Below are 19,433 nucleotides of genomic sequence, written 5' to 3'. Positions count from 1 at the left end.
AACGCTTTAAAAGTGGTCGTGAGGCTGTTGAGGACGATGCTCGTCCTGGGAGGCCATCGACATCGAAAACTGATGAAAACGTCGATGAAATCCGGCAATTGTTGATCAAAAATCGCAAATTGACGATAAGGGAGATAGCTGAGACCACCAACATATCATTCGGATCCGTACGCGAAGCTATCCGCAAAAAAAGACCTGCTTTGTGGGGCAACAACTCGTGGATTCTCCATGACGATAATGCGCCATCTCATAATGCGTTGATTATTCGTGAGTTTCTCGTCAAAAACAAACACCAACACTATTCAACAACCGCCCAATTCACCTGATCTGGCACCATGTGACTTCTTCCTATTCGATCGACTCAAAAAACCACTACAAGGAACTCGTTTTGAGAGTGTGGAGGCAATAAAGCTAAAATCGCTGGAGGCACTAATGGCTATACCAAAAACCGACTTCCAGAAAAGCTTCGAAGAGTGGATCAAACGCTGGCACAAGTGCATCGCAGCCGACGGGGACTACTTTGAAGGGGACAACTTGAATTTTGAAGAATAAACATGTACTTTTCTTTTTATGAATAAATTCCGGTTATTTTTTGATCATGGTAGTATTCCTCCACTAATAGTACGCGCAAACACTAATCAACAAAAAGTAAAATAAACTGCGCTTATCAAATAAATTTTACCAAATCCGACAACATTGGATCGTTGTTAGGTTTTTCATCAACTCGTATTTTAGAGCCGCTACAATGGTACGTATCAAACGTGCCGATTACTAGTATCAACGTAAACATTATTCGCGTAGAGTGCAACGTGACTGCGGGTGCGTACAGCAACAACCGGTATGTGCATACGATACATGAGTTCTCACCGAACGTGCCACCTGGATATAAGATCTCGGAAACACCGGCACAGATCATTTATCTTCCGATCATCGTACAGAGCATTACGGATCTGACGATACGCATTGTGGATCAGAACGGACAATTGCTTGATTTTCGAGGAGAAGAAATAACTGTCAGATTACACGTACGACGTCGACGGCTGTAATACGCGGCATGCTCGTGCTGAACGAGGCGAATCAAGTAACGCGAGATACAAGGTTTTCATTATAAACACCTGCTACTACTACTACGACGTACAGTAATCGGAAGAAGCTAAGTTCGATAAACGTTGAATTTTTACAATTGTTGGGATTTATTGTACGAAAATTTTGAAAATATGTGCGACATTTTAAACGTTGGAGGTGAGCCGATCTTTGAAGATCGCATCGTTAAGACTGAAACTCACACGTACAATCCGTACGTGAACACAACATTGGGACACAGTGATGAGATACGCATACCTATACAACAGCAGGACTTGTACATTTTACCGTGTCAAAGTTTTCTTTACGTCGAAGGAAAAATGACGTTAACGACGAAAGACGAAGAAGAAGTATTTCTGGGTAATAATTGTGTGGCTTTTATGTTCGATGAGATTTGCTATGAACTCAGTGGTAGAGAGATTGATCGTAATAGGAACGTTGGAATAACCAGTACAATCAAAAACTATGTATCGCTAACACATGATAAAAGCATGGCTATGAAGAATGCTGGATGGGATATTACACAACATACGGACGTAAATAGTTACTTTAGTTTCTGCGTGCCTCTCAGCATGGTATTAGGATTTTGCGAGGACTACAAGCGTACGATTATCAATGCACGTCATGAACTAACTTTAATACGATCGTGCAACGACAAAAACTGCATAACAGCAGTTTCTTAGGTAGATGGTGAAGCATTAGATGGAAAAATTGAATTATTTAAAATACAATGGCGAATGCCACATGTAGTATTGAACGATGTCACGAAGCTCTCGCTGCTACAAACTCTGGAAAGCGGACGGTATTTGACCATGAGTTTCCGCTCGTAGGATCTCTATGAGTTTCCATTATTACAAAGCACGACTAAACACTCGTGGGCCGTAAAAACGGCGACACAACTTGAGAAACCGAGATACGTCATATTTGCGCTACAGACTGGTCGAAGAAACGATATGTCAGCAGATGTCACGCGATTCGATCACTGTCAGTTGACCAACGTAAAACTTTATTTCAATTCTGAATTCTATCCTTATGACGACTTGCATTTAGATTTCGATAGAAAAAAATATGCCGTTCTGTACCATATGTACATACATTTCCGTATAGCGTATTACGGATGTGGTGTTGTCGTACCGTTTCTCACGATTTCCAACTTTCTGCAATTTGGTTCTTTAGTGGTCATTAATTGTTCGCGTCAAAACGAGGCGGTCAAAAGTGCAACTGTCGATGTGCGAATTGAAGTCGATTGCAAAGAAAATATACCAGCAAATACTACAGCCTATTGTCTCATTTTGCACAATCGTGTTATTGAATACAATCCGTTAACCAACGTAGTGCGCAAAATTACATAAACTGCAACATCAGCGCTTCTCCTCTCTATAATCTGAAAATCGTTTAAGAGCGAAAGTCCTTTACGATAGATAGCATTTGTCTTTTGTTGGTCACACGATTACGTCAACATGGTTGTGCCGACGTTTGTAGACCTGCAAGGATTTGTAGTCGGAAAAAGATTTTTTGTCAAGGAAGTAACGGTATTGCGAAAGAGCACTGTTCTCTTGCATTACATTTTTGGAAGTCCTTTCCCGTGGAGTCTACTCGCAAGATTAGACAGATCAGCAGCTTTTTGGCTGATGATGTAACATCATGGTCTGCGTTGGAAGGATGGAAGTGTTGCATACCGCAGAACAAAGAATTTGATTACAACAGCTATTTGCGGCACCGCAGAAAATGATGACGACGCGTCTTCACTCGTCTATGTTAAAGGTCCCGAAAAATGTAACTGGCTAGCTGATATTCTTGATANTGACGTACGACATGGATTAATTATTAAAACATTGGATGCCGATTACGACGATATTGCTTCTTTAAATAAACTGAATGTATTGAATTGTCTACGATGTGAAAAACATGTAAAACATTGTGCATTACAAAATGTATTTANAATATTTAATTGGTGGTCTAAACGACAATAAACTGTTATACAAAACAACTTTACTACCCTTCTCCTCCATAGCATATGTTTATATAAATTAACGCGGTTTAACATGGTTTCATAGCTGAACGTGGTTTGTTTATGGTTCGATTATAGTTGAACGTGGTTCAATTATGGTTGAACGTGGTTTGTTTATGGTTCGATTATGGTTGAACATAGTTTTCGGGCGACTTTCCTCCACCTTGCCGTGGTGCCCGAGCTTAGGGGAGCAAAGATCCGGAGGGCTATGCCAGCGGAGACTTCGTTACAGAGTCCCTGGTAGGGTCATCCATACTGGACAGGTCTTTGGGGAGCTCCTGAACTAAGAGGGGAAATAAGGGAAGGTAAACCCCGACAGAAAACCCGGGCAGGTCGGGCCCGCAGCCTGGTTACTGTAACCGACCTAGGTAAAGGACACACCGAAATAAAACCAGCATTATTATTCTCACGATAATGGCAAATAAGGAAGTGAAGGTCGTACTGGAACAGATCGTTCGGACGGTCAGTTTCCGGCACTTGGGTGGTATTGTCCCGGCCACACTTGGGTCGTCATCCAACGACGGGCCTTGCGTCGCCTGCCCCGCAGGGGCGGCGCATGAAGATGCGTCTGCGACGCAACTTGGTGCGTATGCATAGATGCCAGATCGTGCAGGACAGCAACGAGAGCAGCAAGGGGCAGAGCCCCCACCGCTCAGCTTCTCGATGCTACACACACAAGCGAGAACCGCGTACGTGTGCGTGACGTCACGCTCGGTTATATGTATAACTTATTATACATATAATAAGTTCAATTACATATTATGTATATAGTTTTGTTAACAAATATATACATATATATACACAAATATACATATGTATATATACAATATATATATACAAACAAATATGACGTGAAGATATAAATTTTTTTACGTACTGGCAATGAATATCGAAACGCAGCTTCGTAATCTTGTAAAAAGACATGATATTATTGATACAAATAAACCATCTCAATATATACATTACATATTTTTTTTGTATAAATTATTACTATGATATTTAACAGTAAGAAAAAGATTTTAGAATATTAACAGAGGAATAAATAAAGAAACATACAAATATATATATATATATATACATATATAGTATATTAATATTTGTTTGTATATATATATTGTATATATACATATGTATATTTGTGTATATATTTGTTAACAAAACTATATACATAATATGTAATTGAACTTATTATATGTATAATAAGTTATACATATAACCGAGCGTGACGTCACGCACACGTACGCGGTTCTCGCTTGTGTACGTAGCATCGAGAAGCTGAGCGGTGGGGGCTCTGCCCCTCGCTGCTCTCGTTGCTGTCCTGCACGATCTGGCATCTATGTGCGTATGCACCTTTGAGAGACGGGAGCGTCTCTCCCTGCTTGAGCCCAATGGACCCTAAGAAGCAGAGACGCCCGAGAAGTCGGAGACTGCCAGTCTCCGGCTCGAGGGTAGAGGATGAAGGGGCTGAGTGCGAAAATCGCCGTCTTCTCGCACTCTCGCAGCTCACCCCTCTCCCCCACAACGACGCCTCCGATTCGGAGGTGGAGTTAGTCGCCGGTACTCGGGACGAAGCCCCACCTCGCGAGTCGCACGAGAAAGAGGGGGTCCCTCCGGCCTCCCAGCCTCTTGGGTCATCCGAGAGGTCTAATAGTGTGGGAGTCCGGAGGCGCGGGAGGAGAGACCCCCCACGACGGGAGAATACGCTGGCCTGGCAGAGGCCAAAAGGAAGTGTGTGGAGCAACTCCGGCGTGAGATGGAGTTGCGCACCGAAAAGGAGCTGGCTGAGGAGATCGACGCTATGCGCGTCTCCACTCATTCGGCCGGTCCTCGACAGCCCCTCCCTTCGAGCCAGGCGGAGGGGGCCCCGCCACCGCGTTCAATGATCACCAGGGACATGTCCACGTCCCAGGTGGTCGGACAGGCCGCGAAAATGGCGGAGGCCGTCCGGAAATTGGCGACAAAGTTGAAGAACCTTAAAGGTACCTTCGTCCGCCAATTCAAGAAGGCGGCGACCGGCCTAGAGAAGGCCGTATCCATAGTGGCAGGCTGGCTGGACCTCTCGAGGAAGGCTCAGCCCCTCGACGCGCTCAACACGTCCTTGAGCGCGGAGGTCAGCCGGCTGCGCGACAACGCTGCCTCCTTGGAGAGAGAGAAGGGCGCCGTCCAGGCCAAAATGGACAACGTCCTTCGGGAGAACGGTCGCCTGCAGGGCGAAGTTGACGCCCTGCACGGCGAACTCCGCGACTTGAGGCGAAATCTCATGTCTTTAAGGAAGGAGCGGTTAAAGGAGGCGGGAAGCCCTAAGAAACGGCCTTCCGGCCGCCAGTCCCCGCCTCCCCCCGCTCCATCCCCGCGGGTGGTTACCCCGCCACCTGGACCTTCCGTGCCGCCGGAGCCGGAGGGCCCCTGGGCGACTCCTCTTTCCCCGGTGGGAGAAAGACAAAGCCCTTTGCAGGGGGAGCACTCGGTATCGCCTGTGGCGTCCCGGGCGCCCACTCCTCCGCCCAGGAGGGCACCGCCAAGCCCCAAGTCCCTCAGGGAGGTGGAGGGCCGCATCATGGACGCGATGCGCTCCCAATTGTCCATCTTTTGGGAGCAAATGTCCCAGCGGCTCTCTCGCCGTCCCTGGGGGCAGGAGGAGGGGAAGCCTCACCTCCCCCTCCCCTGGGCAAGAAAACAGCGCCCAGCGGCGCAACCGCGAAGGGCGGCGCCGGCACTCCGGCCATAGCCGGCCCTTCGCGTGAGGCCACTCTTCCTTCTTCTTCCCCTGTAAAAGGGAAGAAGAAGAAGAAAAATAAGAAGAAGACGAAGGGCAAAGGGGGAGACACGCAGGCCCAGCCGGCGGTGCCACCACAGGCCGCCCGCTGCGTGGACCCGGCCACACCAAGCCAATCCACGACGGGGGTTTCTGCGGCCGAGCTTGGGACCTCTTGGTCTCAGGTGGTCGGCCGCAAACAAAAGAGGAAGGAGACGCAAGTTGCAGCCTCCCCCTTGTTGGATGTCGAGGAAGGTCGGGTGGTAAAGATGAAGTTTTAGTCGTGAACTTGTATTCTTATCTTTATTGCTCCGATTACAACGTAACGTCCTTTTGTTCCTTACACGGCTGTTCCTCACTGTGGTAAACTCTCCGGCTTGTGGAGCCACACAGTGAGCTAGCAGTCTAATCACGGTCTCTGCCCTGCTTCATCCACGCTATCGATTTATAGTAGATCGATCGCGCTGATTCAGCAGGCCCACCGGTCCTAGCAACGGCCGTGCTAGTTACCGGTGCCGGTGTCGACACATGCTGCGTTGCATTTCAGACAATGCGGCGATGTGTCGCACCCTGTGGCAACCAGCAGTTCTTCCTAGAACTGCTGCCTTCCTGCAACCTAACTAGGTCATTGAGCAATGACAGTGATGTCTCATCACATTGCTTAATGGCCTCATCTTATTTAACTTTTAACACAAAAATTGGCGCACAACAGTTGTATATGTATTTAAAAATATAACAAAATAATGATACTAACAAATAATATCTGTATGTGTATGAAAAGATAAGAAGAATGACACAAACACTTATTCTATATGATTTTGAAGCAGTTACGCTAGATTTTATTTTATAGGGTTGCGCTCAAAAATGTTCTTCTATCAAAGATATATTTATAGTTCTGACAAGAAGTGTTTAATGGTAATACTGGACTAATACGTAACAGCCAGCTTATTTTGTTTGACAACATGTTGCAATCTAATATCAATTAAGCCGTTTGTTGAAAAATGTTGAATATTGCTTTGAAGTTTTTCATACTTAAAAGTATATTATATAATCTTCTGGAAAACAGAGTATGTATTAAAATTGAAGCTGTCGCAAAGCCATGAAAATCGCGACAGGCGCGGCGCGAGATCAGAAAGTGCGGCGCGCTTTGATCTCGCGCCACGAATGCCGCAAAGAAAAATGATTACCGATAAAGATAAAAAATCGGTCAATACTAGACTGCAATAAGTTGTCGACCAAAACGGTTATTGAGCCGACTATTAAGTCAAAGGTGTTAGAAACGGTTATTTTCAGAACCACACATTTATTTAACAACAAGAATATCTCTCACGTTTATCGGAACTACGCTTAACGGCTCTTTTCAGAGCCACAAAAAATATTTTACAGAGTCACATTAAACGGTTCTTGTCAGAACCATAAATATATCTTTGACAGAAGAACATTTTTGAGCGCAACTCTATAAAATAAAATCTAGCGTAACTGCTTCAAAATCATATAGAATAAGTGTTTGTGTCATTCTTCTTATCTTTTCATACACATACAGATATTATTTGTTAGTATCATTATTTTGTTATATTTTTAAATACATATACAACTATGTATGTATATATTTATATATAAACATAACTATTATAATATTGCCTTACTAGCTTTTATTTTTGATGTTTTAAAGAAAATTTAACGCTAATTATACAAATCTAGTATAGTGTTTTATTTTTTATTCTTAATATTTAAATAATGTTTAAAAATATTTTAATGATCACTNTGACATTTATCTATTGTCATGATTTTTTACTCTCTTACTTAAATATATTTTACTTTCTTACACTTACCGTAAGTAAGTTTCTTATATCACGTAATAATTAAATAAATAAATATTTGATATAAATTATTGAAGTCACTTTTAATGCAGAGTTACTCTTTTCAATGTTCACGATAGTTTTATGATAATATATGCCTGTCGGTATTATTGGTAACCGCGTCGGTATGTATCATCGGTAACCGTGCCGATATATGGACTAAATCTCGGGCCGTTGGCGCGTGATAGTAGGAGATGGCCGGAGGAGAACTACTTCTCCTCACGGCGCACGATATGGTGCTCCGCACTGTACACAGCGCGTCATTGAATCGCGGAATAGGCGCGGGATCGGAGGGCAAGCAGGGCGGTTGCTCGCCAACAAGCGCCGTACGAATCGTACAGCCCGCTTGCCCTCCGATCCCCGCACCTATTCCGCGATTCAGTGACGCGCTGTGTACCATACGATCGCCAAAAATCGCCTATTATAGTTCAGTGGTTCCGACTGTGAATACTGGCTTTAGAGTCGATGTTTTTTGAATTGACAAGTGCGTCGAATGGCGTATGCGTCCTCCTGCTTCTCAAGAATGACTAAGCAAATTTATAAAGAAATCGCGAGAGACGGGAGGATTCAAGCGTTTTCTGAACTATTTTATCTTTGATCGTGAAAAATTACAATTAGAATGACTATGGATGGGAAAAGATCAATTAAAATGGTACGTTGTACCTATAGCTTATTTGTGTAATGAACATCAACCACAACAAATATGTCCTCTTTTCTAACTTGTGTAAACAGTACGTACTAACAAATGTCTTAATCGACAAAAAAATCATAAAAAATTTGTATTGGATTATTACTAATATTATTATCCTACTTATACATATATATATATATATACTTATATACATATATATACTTATACATATATATGTGCATAAGTTGGTAGCATATCTTTCCATTAAACATTGCGATACAGTATCTATTGAGTACTATAATTTTGTATGTCTTTATAGGATCCATTATCACCTGGACCTTGTATTGACATTAGTGATGATGAACTTGTTACGATATCAGTACGAGATTTGAATCGGCGATTAAAACTACAAGGGTTGTCCAGAGAAGAAATTGTACGTATGAAACAGAGAAGACGCACACTAAAGAACAGAGGCTATGCAGCTAGTTGCCGCATAAAACGTATTGAACAAAAAGATGAATTAGAATCTGAAAAGACTCAGGAATATCAAGACATGGAAGCTATGCAAGAAGACAACAATTGTATGAGAGCAGAGATAGAGTCCTGGCATTCAAAATATCAAGCTCTTAAAAAATTTGCTCAAGAAAAAAAAATTATTATTCCACCGGAATTGGAAGCTATCTAAAATACTAATATTTACACATTCACTAGAGCATACTAACAGAAAATTTAACTTAATAATATAACTTGAAAAGGCTTACAATATGCTATATTGTATTCAATGCTCTTAATCTATAAGCATTTATAGAAACGTTTTGAAACTCAAGAAAATACGTAAATGCAACGATAAATACAAACAAACACATACACATGTGCACGCGCGCCCGCGTGTATAACAAATAGTATTTATACAATTATGTTATTATATATATATATATATATATATATATATATATAAGGGAGATTCGTACAGACAGTGATTCAAAACAACCTTTTATCCTTGAAAATACATATTCTTGACTAGATAGATAGATAAGAATGAGCGGGGGGCTATCAATACCCTTAGTGTCACCTAGATCTCATGATCCTCTGCGACTCCCGCTGGTTATTTAACGACCATACTGATTTAGCCCGGCATTTGCTGCCAGGCTGCACAGATGGCCGATCTTGAATCTTTTCAGGTTCTCAGGCTCCACAAACATGGAGCCTAAGAATCTGAACCTCTTGAGTACTAGTGAAGGGCAGCGGCACAGTATGTGCACGCTGTCCTCTTTTTCCTCCTTGCAAAATCTGCAACTACTCTCCTCAACTAGGCCTAGGTTGTATAAATGTGCCTTAAAGGCCCAATGCCCTGTGAGTAGACCGATACTCAATCTTTGTATTCTTGACTAAATTCTGAGAACTTTTTATTTGACAAAATTTTGTCTGAAGTTACTTTTTCAATTATTAATAAAAATAGGTGACTTACCATGAGTCGAATACAAAAGGAAGAAAGGGGTGGCGTAACTCTTGAAAAATTTGCCAAATAAAAAGTTGTCTCAGAATTTAGTCAAGAATATGTATTTTCAAGGACAAAAAATTGTTCTGAATCACTCTGTATATATAATCATTAGTATTATATATATGATTAGCTTAGAATATATGAGAAGCAACATACAGATAAATAATAAATAAAATAGAATAATATAACAAACGCCTGTGACTGAAGTAAAAGTTATTTCATATTTAATTCTATATATTGTTTATTATATTATTTTCAGAACATAACAAAAGTATCAATCTGCTAACTACATGAATATTTATTGAATTTCCCAACAATCTATATTTTTGTTTGTCTGTTATATGTTGTGGAAATTTAAAATCTTCAGGAAAACACATTAATCTGCACACCTCTTTGGGTGAAAAAAATCTAAGTTTTAATTTTGACAAGAGTTGCAGTTGTTCATCTGGATTATTTTTGCAACTATCAACTTTGCTATATTTTTGTTTAATTATTTCATCTGTAAATGGACAATAAACAGATCCAGTACCTTCCAAGTAATGACCATATCCTTTTGTGAAACAACAAGAACCATTGCTGTCTGATGTTCTTATGTCTAATACCCAAGCTCTTTTTTGTAACAAATGTGGAGGAATCAAATACTTGGATTCGTCACCATCTTCCAAAATATTTTTCAGTGTATAACACATCTTGCCAAATTTGGTGTTATATTTACCTTCTTTCTCTGCTAGTTCAGAATGTACACTGTTTGGTAACAACTTTGATTGCAAAATATTTTCAAGTGAAGACTGTTCAAAGCAGAAATGTAAGTTGTCTTTTTTTGCTAATAAATAATATCTGAGTCTGCTGTTTGGTATTCCAAAGTCATACGGGCTCAACATTAACTCTCTGTACACATAGCCACAGCTTTTTAAACAATCTACCAACCTATCTCTCATTTGAGATACTTCAAAACCTTTAACATTTTCAAGCAAAAGATACTTGACAGTGTTTAATTTTGGTAATAAGTTCAAAAAGTGCAAAAGTGAGCAAGATCTAGCGTCCTTATCATCTTTCTTTAGTCCACCACGTGTGTAAGGTTGGCACGGAGGACTCATTAAAATCACATCTATATTTAGTTTTTTAAATTCCTGTGCAGTGACAGACTGAATGTTTCTGTTCATAAGAAGAGTTTTTGGAAAATTATATCGGTAGACATCATTAGCAACTTGATTAATATCCACTGAAGCCACAATTTCTGCTTGTAGTTGGCTTTCTAAAAACAAATTGGAAAAAGTTTTGAAAGTAGTAAAAAACAAAAGAATACTAAGGTTAAGAATATACATAATTTAGTTCAGTCCACAAAATAATGTAATTTTGACAAACAAAAATTTAACTTTTTACCACGGAGCGCAAAATGCATTCCTCCAATGCCACTGTACAATTCTAATACGTTCATTATCGGCAATTTGATGCGATATTTAAGAAAAAAAGCTACAACAATGAAACATCATTACGTCATATCGCGAATAGCAATCGCGCCATCGAGACACACCTACAAACACGTACTTATCTGTCTTCTGTTACAGAACTGAAAATTTGACATATTTTTACTGCAAAACTGTTAAATCAAGTTGAATATAGAAGAACATAGACGACTTCTACTTTTTGAACTACTTTTATGAAGATGATTTGATCGCAATAACATCCTCGAGACGAATGTCATCTACCTAACCTAATCATCGATTCGCACAGTCCAATCAATGTTGTATTCTTAAAGGCATTGTAAAGGAAAAGCAAGAAAAATTTTAATGGAACGCGAATGTGAGCAAAACCTTTCATCCAGAAGATAGTTGATGAAGATGTTTCGAAGTAGGAGCTGGTTCGGGGGTGGACTTTGGAAACCAAAGAATTTACATTCCCCTGAGCATCTCAAGTAAGATGACAAACTGACAGTCATAGAACTGTTGAGATTTTGCACTTGCTAATAGTATGCACATAAGTTTTCAATAATTTACTTCGAGAGAGGAAAGCTGCTGCTGATCAGCTAACTATTAGTTTCAGCAGTAGGATAATGCAGTATCTACCCTATCCTATCCTCTATCCTATCTACCTATTTATCTACATATCAGTGGAGGCAAATTATTGAAAGACTTCATATTTTTATTAATACATATATCATTTTTATAGATACCTTTACAATGTTTTATCTAAGAACCAAACTGTATCCGAGAGTAACAGAGGTTTATTGGTTGAGACTCTTCGCTCAATAGCTGAAATTCTTATTTGGGGCGATCAAAATGACTCGAGTGTATTTGAGTATGATATCTTTCTCTTTTATTCCTTAGCTTTCACTTGTCTAAAGTAACAAAAGAATAACAAGTACAGCATACTGTCTTATGTTGTTAAAAATTCTTTATTATAATTTACGGAATAAACAATTTAGAGTAAAAATAAAAACACTGTGTACACATACATAATATAAAAAGTACAATATTGTTTTCAGCTTCTTTTTAGAAAAAAATATGCTTTCATTCTTTTTACGTATTATGAAACAAAAGTGTGGAAGCTATGTTTGTGTACAATTACTTCAAACGCTAAATATTTTATTTGAGAATATACGCAATGAAACATCTTTATGTAAGTAGAGAATAAAATCATATCTCTTGTATCTATTCTCATTAAAGCAACTTGAATGATTAATTCATTAAGAATTCTTGATTTTTTCACACAGATTATTTATTGAGTAATAATCACGTGAACAGTATAATAGTGCATAAATTTGACTTTAGCGACGAAGAGGTGATGGCATATTATATCAGTTTTTTGAAGACATTGAGTCTGAAACTAAATGCACATACCATTCATTTTTTTTACAATGAGGTAAGCATGTTATAACAATCTGTTATTCGTTTTATTTAATGAGTTTACCCTGTTTGACGCTAATAACGTCTGCCTAGAATATTATCATTTCTCTTATTAATGTATTAGAATTGCTCATTATATGTTTTTATTATTACTAAGCTATTATTGACTTTATACTTTTGCAACAATGCTTGTTTACATAAAATGTTGTCACTGTTTGATGTAATTGCGTATTATATATTTGTCCATTGCTTATTAATTACATTTGTAGATTACTTTGTAACAGTACTCTTATTGTATAATTTCTTTCTAATTGTAGTTAAACAAATTCAAACTTTAAAACTTGATCCACAAAAATATGATGAATTATATATGTATATGTATAATTAAATTGTAATTATATCGAAGTTATATAAAATTCTGTTTTGCCAGGTGATAAAAGTAAAAATTTTTTCTTTTACCAGCACACCAATGATTTTCCACTATATACAGAAGCAATTAAATTCTTCAATCATTCAGAAGGTATGGTACGCATAGCTGTGAGAACTTTGACACTGAATGTATATCGTGTGGAAGATGGATCTATGCTAGCTTTTATAAGGGATCGCACAGCTGCACCATATTTCAGTAATCTAGTATGGTTTATTGGTGATCACATTATAGAATTAGACACTTGTGTCCGAAACGATGCTGAGTATGTATTGACAATTTGTTTCACCAAGATATGTATATACATACGTAAAATATTTTTCTTTTTCTTTATTATCAAGGAAATGTACTTTTTTTCAGTCATCAGAGTCAAAACAGATTGTCAGATTTAGTTGCAGAACATTTAGATCATTTACATTACCTAAATGATATCTTGTGCTTGAATATATCGGACTTGAATAAAGTTTTGTCAGAGCATTTATTACATAAACTACTAGTGCCGCTTTATGTGTATTCTCTGATAAAAGATAAAAATGTTTTGTGCCAAACTCAGGTAAAAGTATTAGTAATATTTTTGGTTTTCCATTTTTTTTATAATACTAACAAATAAATGGGCTTTTAGGATGAGAGAAAACACGTCAGTGTCGTAGTGGCACTTTTTCTACTTTCTCAAGTATTTTTGATAGTATCGCATGGACCTCTTGTACATACTTTGGCAGCTGTAATACTCATGTCCGACTTGGAAACAATTAAAACTGGAACAAATAGAGTTTTGGAAAAATTCGGGGATATAATGTCTAATAAATTTGTTTCTTTCTCACCACAGAAAGAAACATTGGAAGAATCAACAGAAACTGTAAGCGAAACGGTATCAACGAAATTTGCGTCCAAAGAAATTCGCAACCAAAATAACGATGAAAAAGACGTAAAAAACATACCTGAAGACGCGGTCAATGAATCGCAAGATTTTAATCATCCTAGTACGTCGTTTGATAGCGCTTCTACAGTAAATACACCTATTCATGAGAGTCATACGCCACAAGATTTGGACACAAACATTTCAAGCGAAGACGATCTAGAGGAAATTAAGCACTTGAATGTGACGGATGAGGAAAAAGAACAACGTTTAGCATTGGAGAGTCCTTTGATTCCTAATCTAAGTCAGAACGACATATTTGAATCTCTAGCAAAAAAACCATTTCTCGAAACGATTATTAATTCTTTATTATGTGCGGAGAATGATTACGCTGCGCTATTTGCGCTCTGTTTATTATATGCATTAGCTAATAACCAGGTAACTAATAAATTCTGAAAAATCTAGATTTTTATTTGAAATATTTTATATGTTTGTTAATAATGAGTTAATGTAATTATTTTGCAAGGGTATAAGTCGGAAAACTTTAAATGTAATTCTGTCACCAATCTATGAAAATACATCGGCGAAGAATTCGTATAACGAATTGCTAATAGATAGGTTGATTCATATTATAACTTTGAGCTGTCAAACAAGTAAGTTTCATTAAATATTCAATAAACTTTAATATTTATAAAGCTTCTATTAATTTTACAAGAATATCAATTTTCTGACAGATGCCAAAGTAAGGCTTGTCACCTTGGAATTAGCCATTAAATTGCTTACGCAACTGACAGTATTTGAAGGACAATGTTCATTGCGAGAATCGCACCTGACAGTCATTGAAGCGGCAAAAGAACAAAGCACGTCTCTACTCAAAAACTTCTACAAGGTGTGAAAATGGAACAAGTAGTTACCTAAAATGCAAATGCTCTTTGTTTCTTGTCTCGTTGCTATTTTGATAAGAACTATTGATTCTCCATTTCTCAGAGCGAAGATATTTTTTTGGACATGTTTGAAGATGAATATAGTGAAATACAAAAACGACCGTTAAATGTCGAATGGCTGATGATGGACAGTAATATTTTACTGCCTCCTACAGGCACGCCTATGACCGGAATCGAATTTAGCAAGAGATTGCCATGTGGCGAGGCAAGTGTCGAAACGAAAAGACGTGTTTTCAAATAAATTGCACCTACAAAAACTACAAAGATTATTGCAGTTTGGTGTAAAAAAAAAAAAAAAAAAACTGAAATTATTTTTACAGGTGGAAAGAGCACGACGTGCGATAAGAGTTTTCTTTTTGATAAGAGAACTATCTCTGACACTTAATATGGAAGTAGAAACTCAGTTACCATTGACCAATCCGGCTAATTGCGTACAAATTAACAACGTTCTTGATCTAAGTAAAAGTTATAGTTGTCTCATGTTATCTAGTCAATTTTCTGAAAAATTAAAACGAATGAATGAAATAGAAGTTCATATTAGAGAGAAAGAGAGAGAGAGTTCATATTATTCGGTAGATAATAGCTCTATGAGCTATTACAGTCGAACTTCACTAACTCGAATCTCAAGGGAAGAGCTAAAATCTTCGAGTTGTAGAGATTTCGACTTATCGAAGCTTTTTTTCCTTTCCGCGGAGCGGAAGGGAATGAACAAAATTTGTCTTATAGAGGTTTTCGAGTTATCGAGGTTTGACTGTATCTAAACCGAAGTGAAATTGCGAACAAAATATCCGTAACTATGTGTGCCTGTCTTGATGTTTTAGATTTGAATTAATTACGTTTATCAATCAAAAAATAATTTACGCAAATAACAGCTTTATTTAATATACTGTTTCATTTATTCTAATCTTTAGTGCTAACGCTTGCATGTATTGCTTCATTACAAAAGAAAAAATTAAATTACAAAAAAAAATTGCAATCAATAAGTTTACTGATTAACTAATTCTTTTATAATTTTTTTTTTATAGATAATAGTGACTTGATTGCGTGCACTGTAGTATGGAAAGACGGTCAGAAAATTCGTCGTTTTTTAGTCATTGATGTGGTGCAATTGATTCTTGTGGAACCTGATATAAGAAAACTTGGGTGGGGAGTTGCCAAATTAGTTGGATTTCTACAAGACATCGATGTGACTGGAGACAAAGATGATTCGAGATGTTTACATCTGACAATATATAAGCCATTAAGCAGCAGTACGGGCAATCGTATACCATTATTGTCGGCTAAATTTATTTTTGACGATCACATCCGATGTATGGCCGCAAAACAAAGGTAAACAGTTTTTTTGAACAGCAAATTACGCAACACCATTATTCATTGAGTGTCACGTAAACCTATTGAAAAATTTAGGCTAACAAAAGGACGAATAAAAGCGCGACAAAAAAAGATGAATCAAATTGCAAGATTGTTGGACATCCCGACGAGTATGCCTCATTGTTCAACACCGCCGAATTATGCCCTGCGTGGGTTACGTCACGAACGTAAGTTATTTAAATGTAGTTAATATAAGAGCGGTATTTTTTATTTATAATGTAGTACTTCTTTGTATATTTATAATCCGATTTTATTATTTAATATCATTTTAAGAGACCATAGAGTCGTCTCATTACACTACACATCTATTTGAAGATGAACTTGAGACGATATTAAAAATAAGATCCTATAAATATTGACAATATATTTATCTCAAAAGTAATTTTAATTCTCCCAGGTGTAGTCGGACGTGGTCAGAGATCGCAAAAGGATCAAGCGAGGCCAATGTTTACGGTAAACAAAGTTCCTGGATTCGCGGCTCAAATGCGTAGGGAAAATGTTAGGCCAATGGCATCGTCGAGTTTCAAACACGATGATGCCAGTTCGAATGAGAAGATTCATGAAAACGGTTTGCGATCTAGAGACAGTTCGCCCAAGATGCCAAGACCGCGGAGCGAGGAAATACCTCTTGAAGACATGCGAATTCGGAAAGCCTCTCTCACTTCTAATGGTATGAACATAGTGCATTTGTGTTCAGAAAGAAGGGACAGCCAAGGTACCACTTGCTCGAATAGCAGTGAGTCTTCGTCTATAATCAGAAAACATTCTGAAGAAACATCTTTCACATCGTCGCAAGAACAGGCGCCGAAACCGCGCAGAAAAGGTCAAGTGGAAACTGTGTGATTGCAATATATTGAGTTTAGTAATTTATCAAAAAAATGAATCAAGTGAAAGAGATCTCCAAAGTTGTCTCAAAATAAAGTTGGTTTTTAAGAATTGTTTTAATAAGCAAAATTGCAATAAAAAATTTAAGATTTGATATAATATTGTTTATTCATACTTTCTACTATAAAGATTTTTATTTATTGACGTATATACATGTATGCGCATATAAACATAAACATAAATATAAAACTGTGAACTTTTTTGAAAATTTCTTCTCAATTGTCACAATATCCACATAAAATATTGAAGAATAAATAGAAGGATTCATTTTTTTCCAACAACAAATTTTTGTACGCACATCAGCCTGATCAATAACATAAAAACAATTTTGAAATTGTTCCAAATGTTTTCGAGAATACTTGACAGATATATATATATATATTACATTTGTTAGAAAATATATATATTTTACCACGATTTTTTCCACAGATCCCAATTGACTATTGAATTTTTTTATCGGTGAAAATTTTTCTGTCTTTAGTATGTTCCAACTTTGGAAGATTTAAAAATTGTATTCAGGAAGTTCAGAATCAGAAAATAAACAAGAGAATATACGTACAATAATTTTAAGTTCATAAAAAAACTATAGATTAATCTAGTTTATAGTTGCCAATTAACAAAGTTTTATCTTACAATTAGTAAACTTTTTATTTATCATATTAAATATGTTCCGATGATAAAATTGTTAGATTGCATTATTTTTTCAAAAAGAATATTCAAGATATTCTCTTACGATTAATTAGAAAAAGTAAAAAGAAAAATATTGATTATCGCAACGCGTTTCAAACTTGTTTTTATATAAGTTATTCACTAAGGCTGTCTCTCTCTTGTAAGTACTTTTCTATTTTAAGCAAGAAAAATAAATTATTTAAGAATAATTTATATATAATTTTAACGATAAGCGAATCATGTAAACAAACTTTTTGTTATTAATTCGTATATATATCTTCCTGTTCCAATTAGTTTTTCTATAATAAAGAAAAATACAGAAAAAATTGTATATGATCTTTGGATAAAATCTATAATTTTTGTACATGTAGTAAAAAACAGTAAACATAATTCTGTTCTTCCATTGCACCAAGTGCGATGAACATAAGAAGCATCACGTCGCTCATCAATGGGTTACGTTGATCTTAAAGATGTTGATAAACTCAACAATTACTTAACGTAAATCATCTTGTTACACGTTTCATTATACTCGGTGTAACAGAAAAACTAGAGATTGTGACAAATATACGTTTGATTGAAATAATCCTAAAATGAGTAAAACTTAAGTAATAAGTACTAAATGTCTAAGGGTTGAATAACATACGTGTAAATACAATTAAATTTATTATATTAAAAATTTTATATTTTATTTATTTGTATTTATAATTTTATTTTAGATGCTGCAAAGGATATTCTGTACATACAATAACACACACATATTTATACACGTCTAACAACTTGTTTTGTGAGGAACAAGATAGCAAAAAACAACTTAATTTCGATGTCATAAAATAATTGCTTAGCATATATAAACTTAGCGTATAGAGCGGAAAGTTATATTCTTCGTATTATATTTCGCTAACGTAGTCTTTTAACATCATTTAATTTAATAAAAACAAAGCATTTGTATCTCGTGCCTTCATCAAGACAACATTTGTAATTTAGAGAAAGAAAAGAGGTAAATACAATTGTTACCTTTTTAAATGCAATGCACATAATCATCTATTTAATCGAAAGAAATCAGTTCAGCAGTCGTAGGCTTTACATCTTCCTCTTTCTTCGAAGCTTCGCTAGCTGTTGTTGGGACTGGAGGAGGAGAAGAAGGTGGAGGAGGAGGAGGAGGAGTAGGCCGATATGGCATTGATTGCGCCGTCGGAATCGCAGTTATTCCTTGCATCGACGGTATGCCAGATGTCTGTGGACCAGGTAAAGCTTGACTTCCCGTTGCGGGAACAACTCCACCGGGTACTTGGATTACACTTGAAGGCTGGGACGAAATAGCAGCGCTAGAAACATGAGCTGACATTTGTGATGCTTGGGTATTAACAGGCAATGTGGACGCTTGCTGCGATCTTATGTGGGGAGGCAGACCAACCGGCACAGAGGTTCCACCACCAGGCACGTGAGTTCCCGGACCTGATGAAAGACCAACGTGACTTTGAGGTATAGGAGGCAGTCCGATCTGAGATGGAGGAGTTTGCTGCGGGATTTGGGAAGAGACGGTTTGTTGAGGCGATATGTGCCTGCTTGCGGCGGCGGCGGCGGCGGCAGCAGCG

The 19,433-nt window shown here is 37.5% G+C and overlaps 5 protein-coding genes across 7 annotated transcripts in view; 3 read left to right on the top strand and 2 right to left on the bottom strand.

Annotated features, from left to right (window-relative positions):
* Positions 1 to 4,847: 4,847 nt before the first annotated feature.
* Positions 4,848 to 6,779, top strand: LOC109862021 (serine/arginine repetitive matrix protein 1-like). The gene is made up of 2 exons (XM_020441909.1): positions 4,848 to 5,695; positions 6,743 to 6,779. The coding sequence occupies exons 1-2, from the start codon at positions 4,848 to 4,850 to the stop codon at positions 6,777 to 6,779; spliced, it is 885 nt and encodes a 294-aa protein (XP_020297498.1).
* A 1,274-nt stretch (positions 6,780 to 8,053) lies between these two features.
* LOC109862020 (transcription factor MafK) lies at positions 8,054 to 9,239 on the top strand. The gene is made up of 2 exons (XM_020441908.1): positions 8,054 to 8,360; positions 8,659 to 9,239. Exons 1-2 carry the CDS (start codon positions 8,328 to 8,330, stop codon positions 9,022 to 9,024), a joined length of 399 nt encoding a protein of 132 aa, XP_020297497.1. The 5' UTR covers positions 8,054 to 8,327; the 3' UTR covers positions 9,025 to 9,239.
* Positions 9,240 to 9,270: 31 nt separating this feature from the next.
* On the bottom strand, positions 9,271 to 11,475 carry LOC109862018 (tRNA (cytosine(38)-C(5))-methyltransferase). 3 transcript variants are annotated; one of them, XM_020441905.1, is made up of 3 exons: positions 11,389 to 11,473; positions 11,224 to 11,313; positions 9,271 to 11,095 (listed from the first exon to the last, which is right to left on the bottom strand). In XM_020441905.1, the coding sequence occupies exons 1-3, from the start codon at positions 11,423 to 11,425 to the stop codon at positions 10,071 to 10,073; spliced, it is 1,152 nt and encodes a 383-aa protein (XP_020297494.1). In that variant the 5' UTR covers positions 11,426 to 11,473; the 3' UTR covers positions 9,271 to 10,070. The 3 variants fall into 3 exon arrangements, with proteins under 3 accessions (XP_020297494.1, XP_020297495.1, XP_020297496.1); XM_020441906.1 differs by lacking the exon at positions 11,224 to 11,313 and having other exon boundaries at positions 11,389 to 11,475; XM_020441907.1 differs by lacking the exon at positions 11,389 to 11,473 and having other exon boundaries at positions 11,217 to 11,294.
* A 184-nt stretch (positions 11,476 to 11,659) lies between these two features.
* LOC109862017 (protein CLEC16A) lies at positions 11,660 to 17,290 on the top strand. Its single transcript, XM_020441904.1, has 14 exons — positions 11,660 to 11,755; positions 12,010 to 12,138; positions 12,326 to 12,459; positions 12,554 to 12,702; positions 13,149 to 13,378; positions 13,474 to 13,666; positions 13,736 to 14,407; positions 14,496 to 14,622; positions 14,704 to 14,858; positions 14,957 to 15,118; positions 15,234 to 15,372; positions 15,939 to 16,242; positions 16,321 to 16,451; positions 16,682 to 17,290. The coding sequence occupies exons 1-14, from the start codon at positions 11,676 to 11,678 to the stop codon at positions 17,125 to 17,127; spliced, it is 3,051 nt and encodes a 1,016-aa protein (XP_020297493.1). The 5' UTR covers positions 11,660 to 11,675; the 3' UTR covers positions 17,128 to 17,290.
* Positions 17,291 to 17,996: 706 nt separating this feature from the next.
* LOC109862016 (hepatocyte growth factor-regulated tyrosine kinase substrate) overlaps positions 17,997 to 19,433 on the bottom strand; it is a 5,323-nt gene continuing 3,886 nt past the window's right edge. The window contains exon 12 of the mRNA XM_020441903.1: positions 17,997 to 19,404. Within this exon, the coding sequence (XP_020297492.1) occupies positions 18,884 to 19,404 (521 nt within the window). The 3' untranslated portion in view covers positions 17,997 to 18,883. The remainder of the gene's footprint in view (positions 19,405 to 19,433) is intronic.

Source organism: Pseudomyrmex gracilis, unplaced genomic scaffold, assembly GCF_002006095.1.
Source record: "Pseudomyrmex gracilis isolate BER0280 unplaced genomic scaffold, ASM200609v1 scaffold_1267, whole genome shotgun sequence".
In the NCBI taxonomy this organism is placed as follows: domain Eukaryota; kingdom Metazoa; phylum Arthropoda; class Insecta; order Hymenoptera; family Formicidae; genus Pseudomyrmex; species Pseudomyrmex gracilis.
Note: the sequence above shows the minus strand (reverse complement) of the source record. Positions and strands in the feature narration are given on the sequence as shown.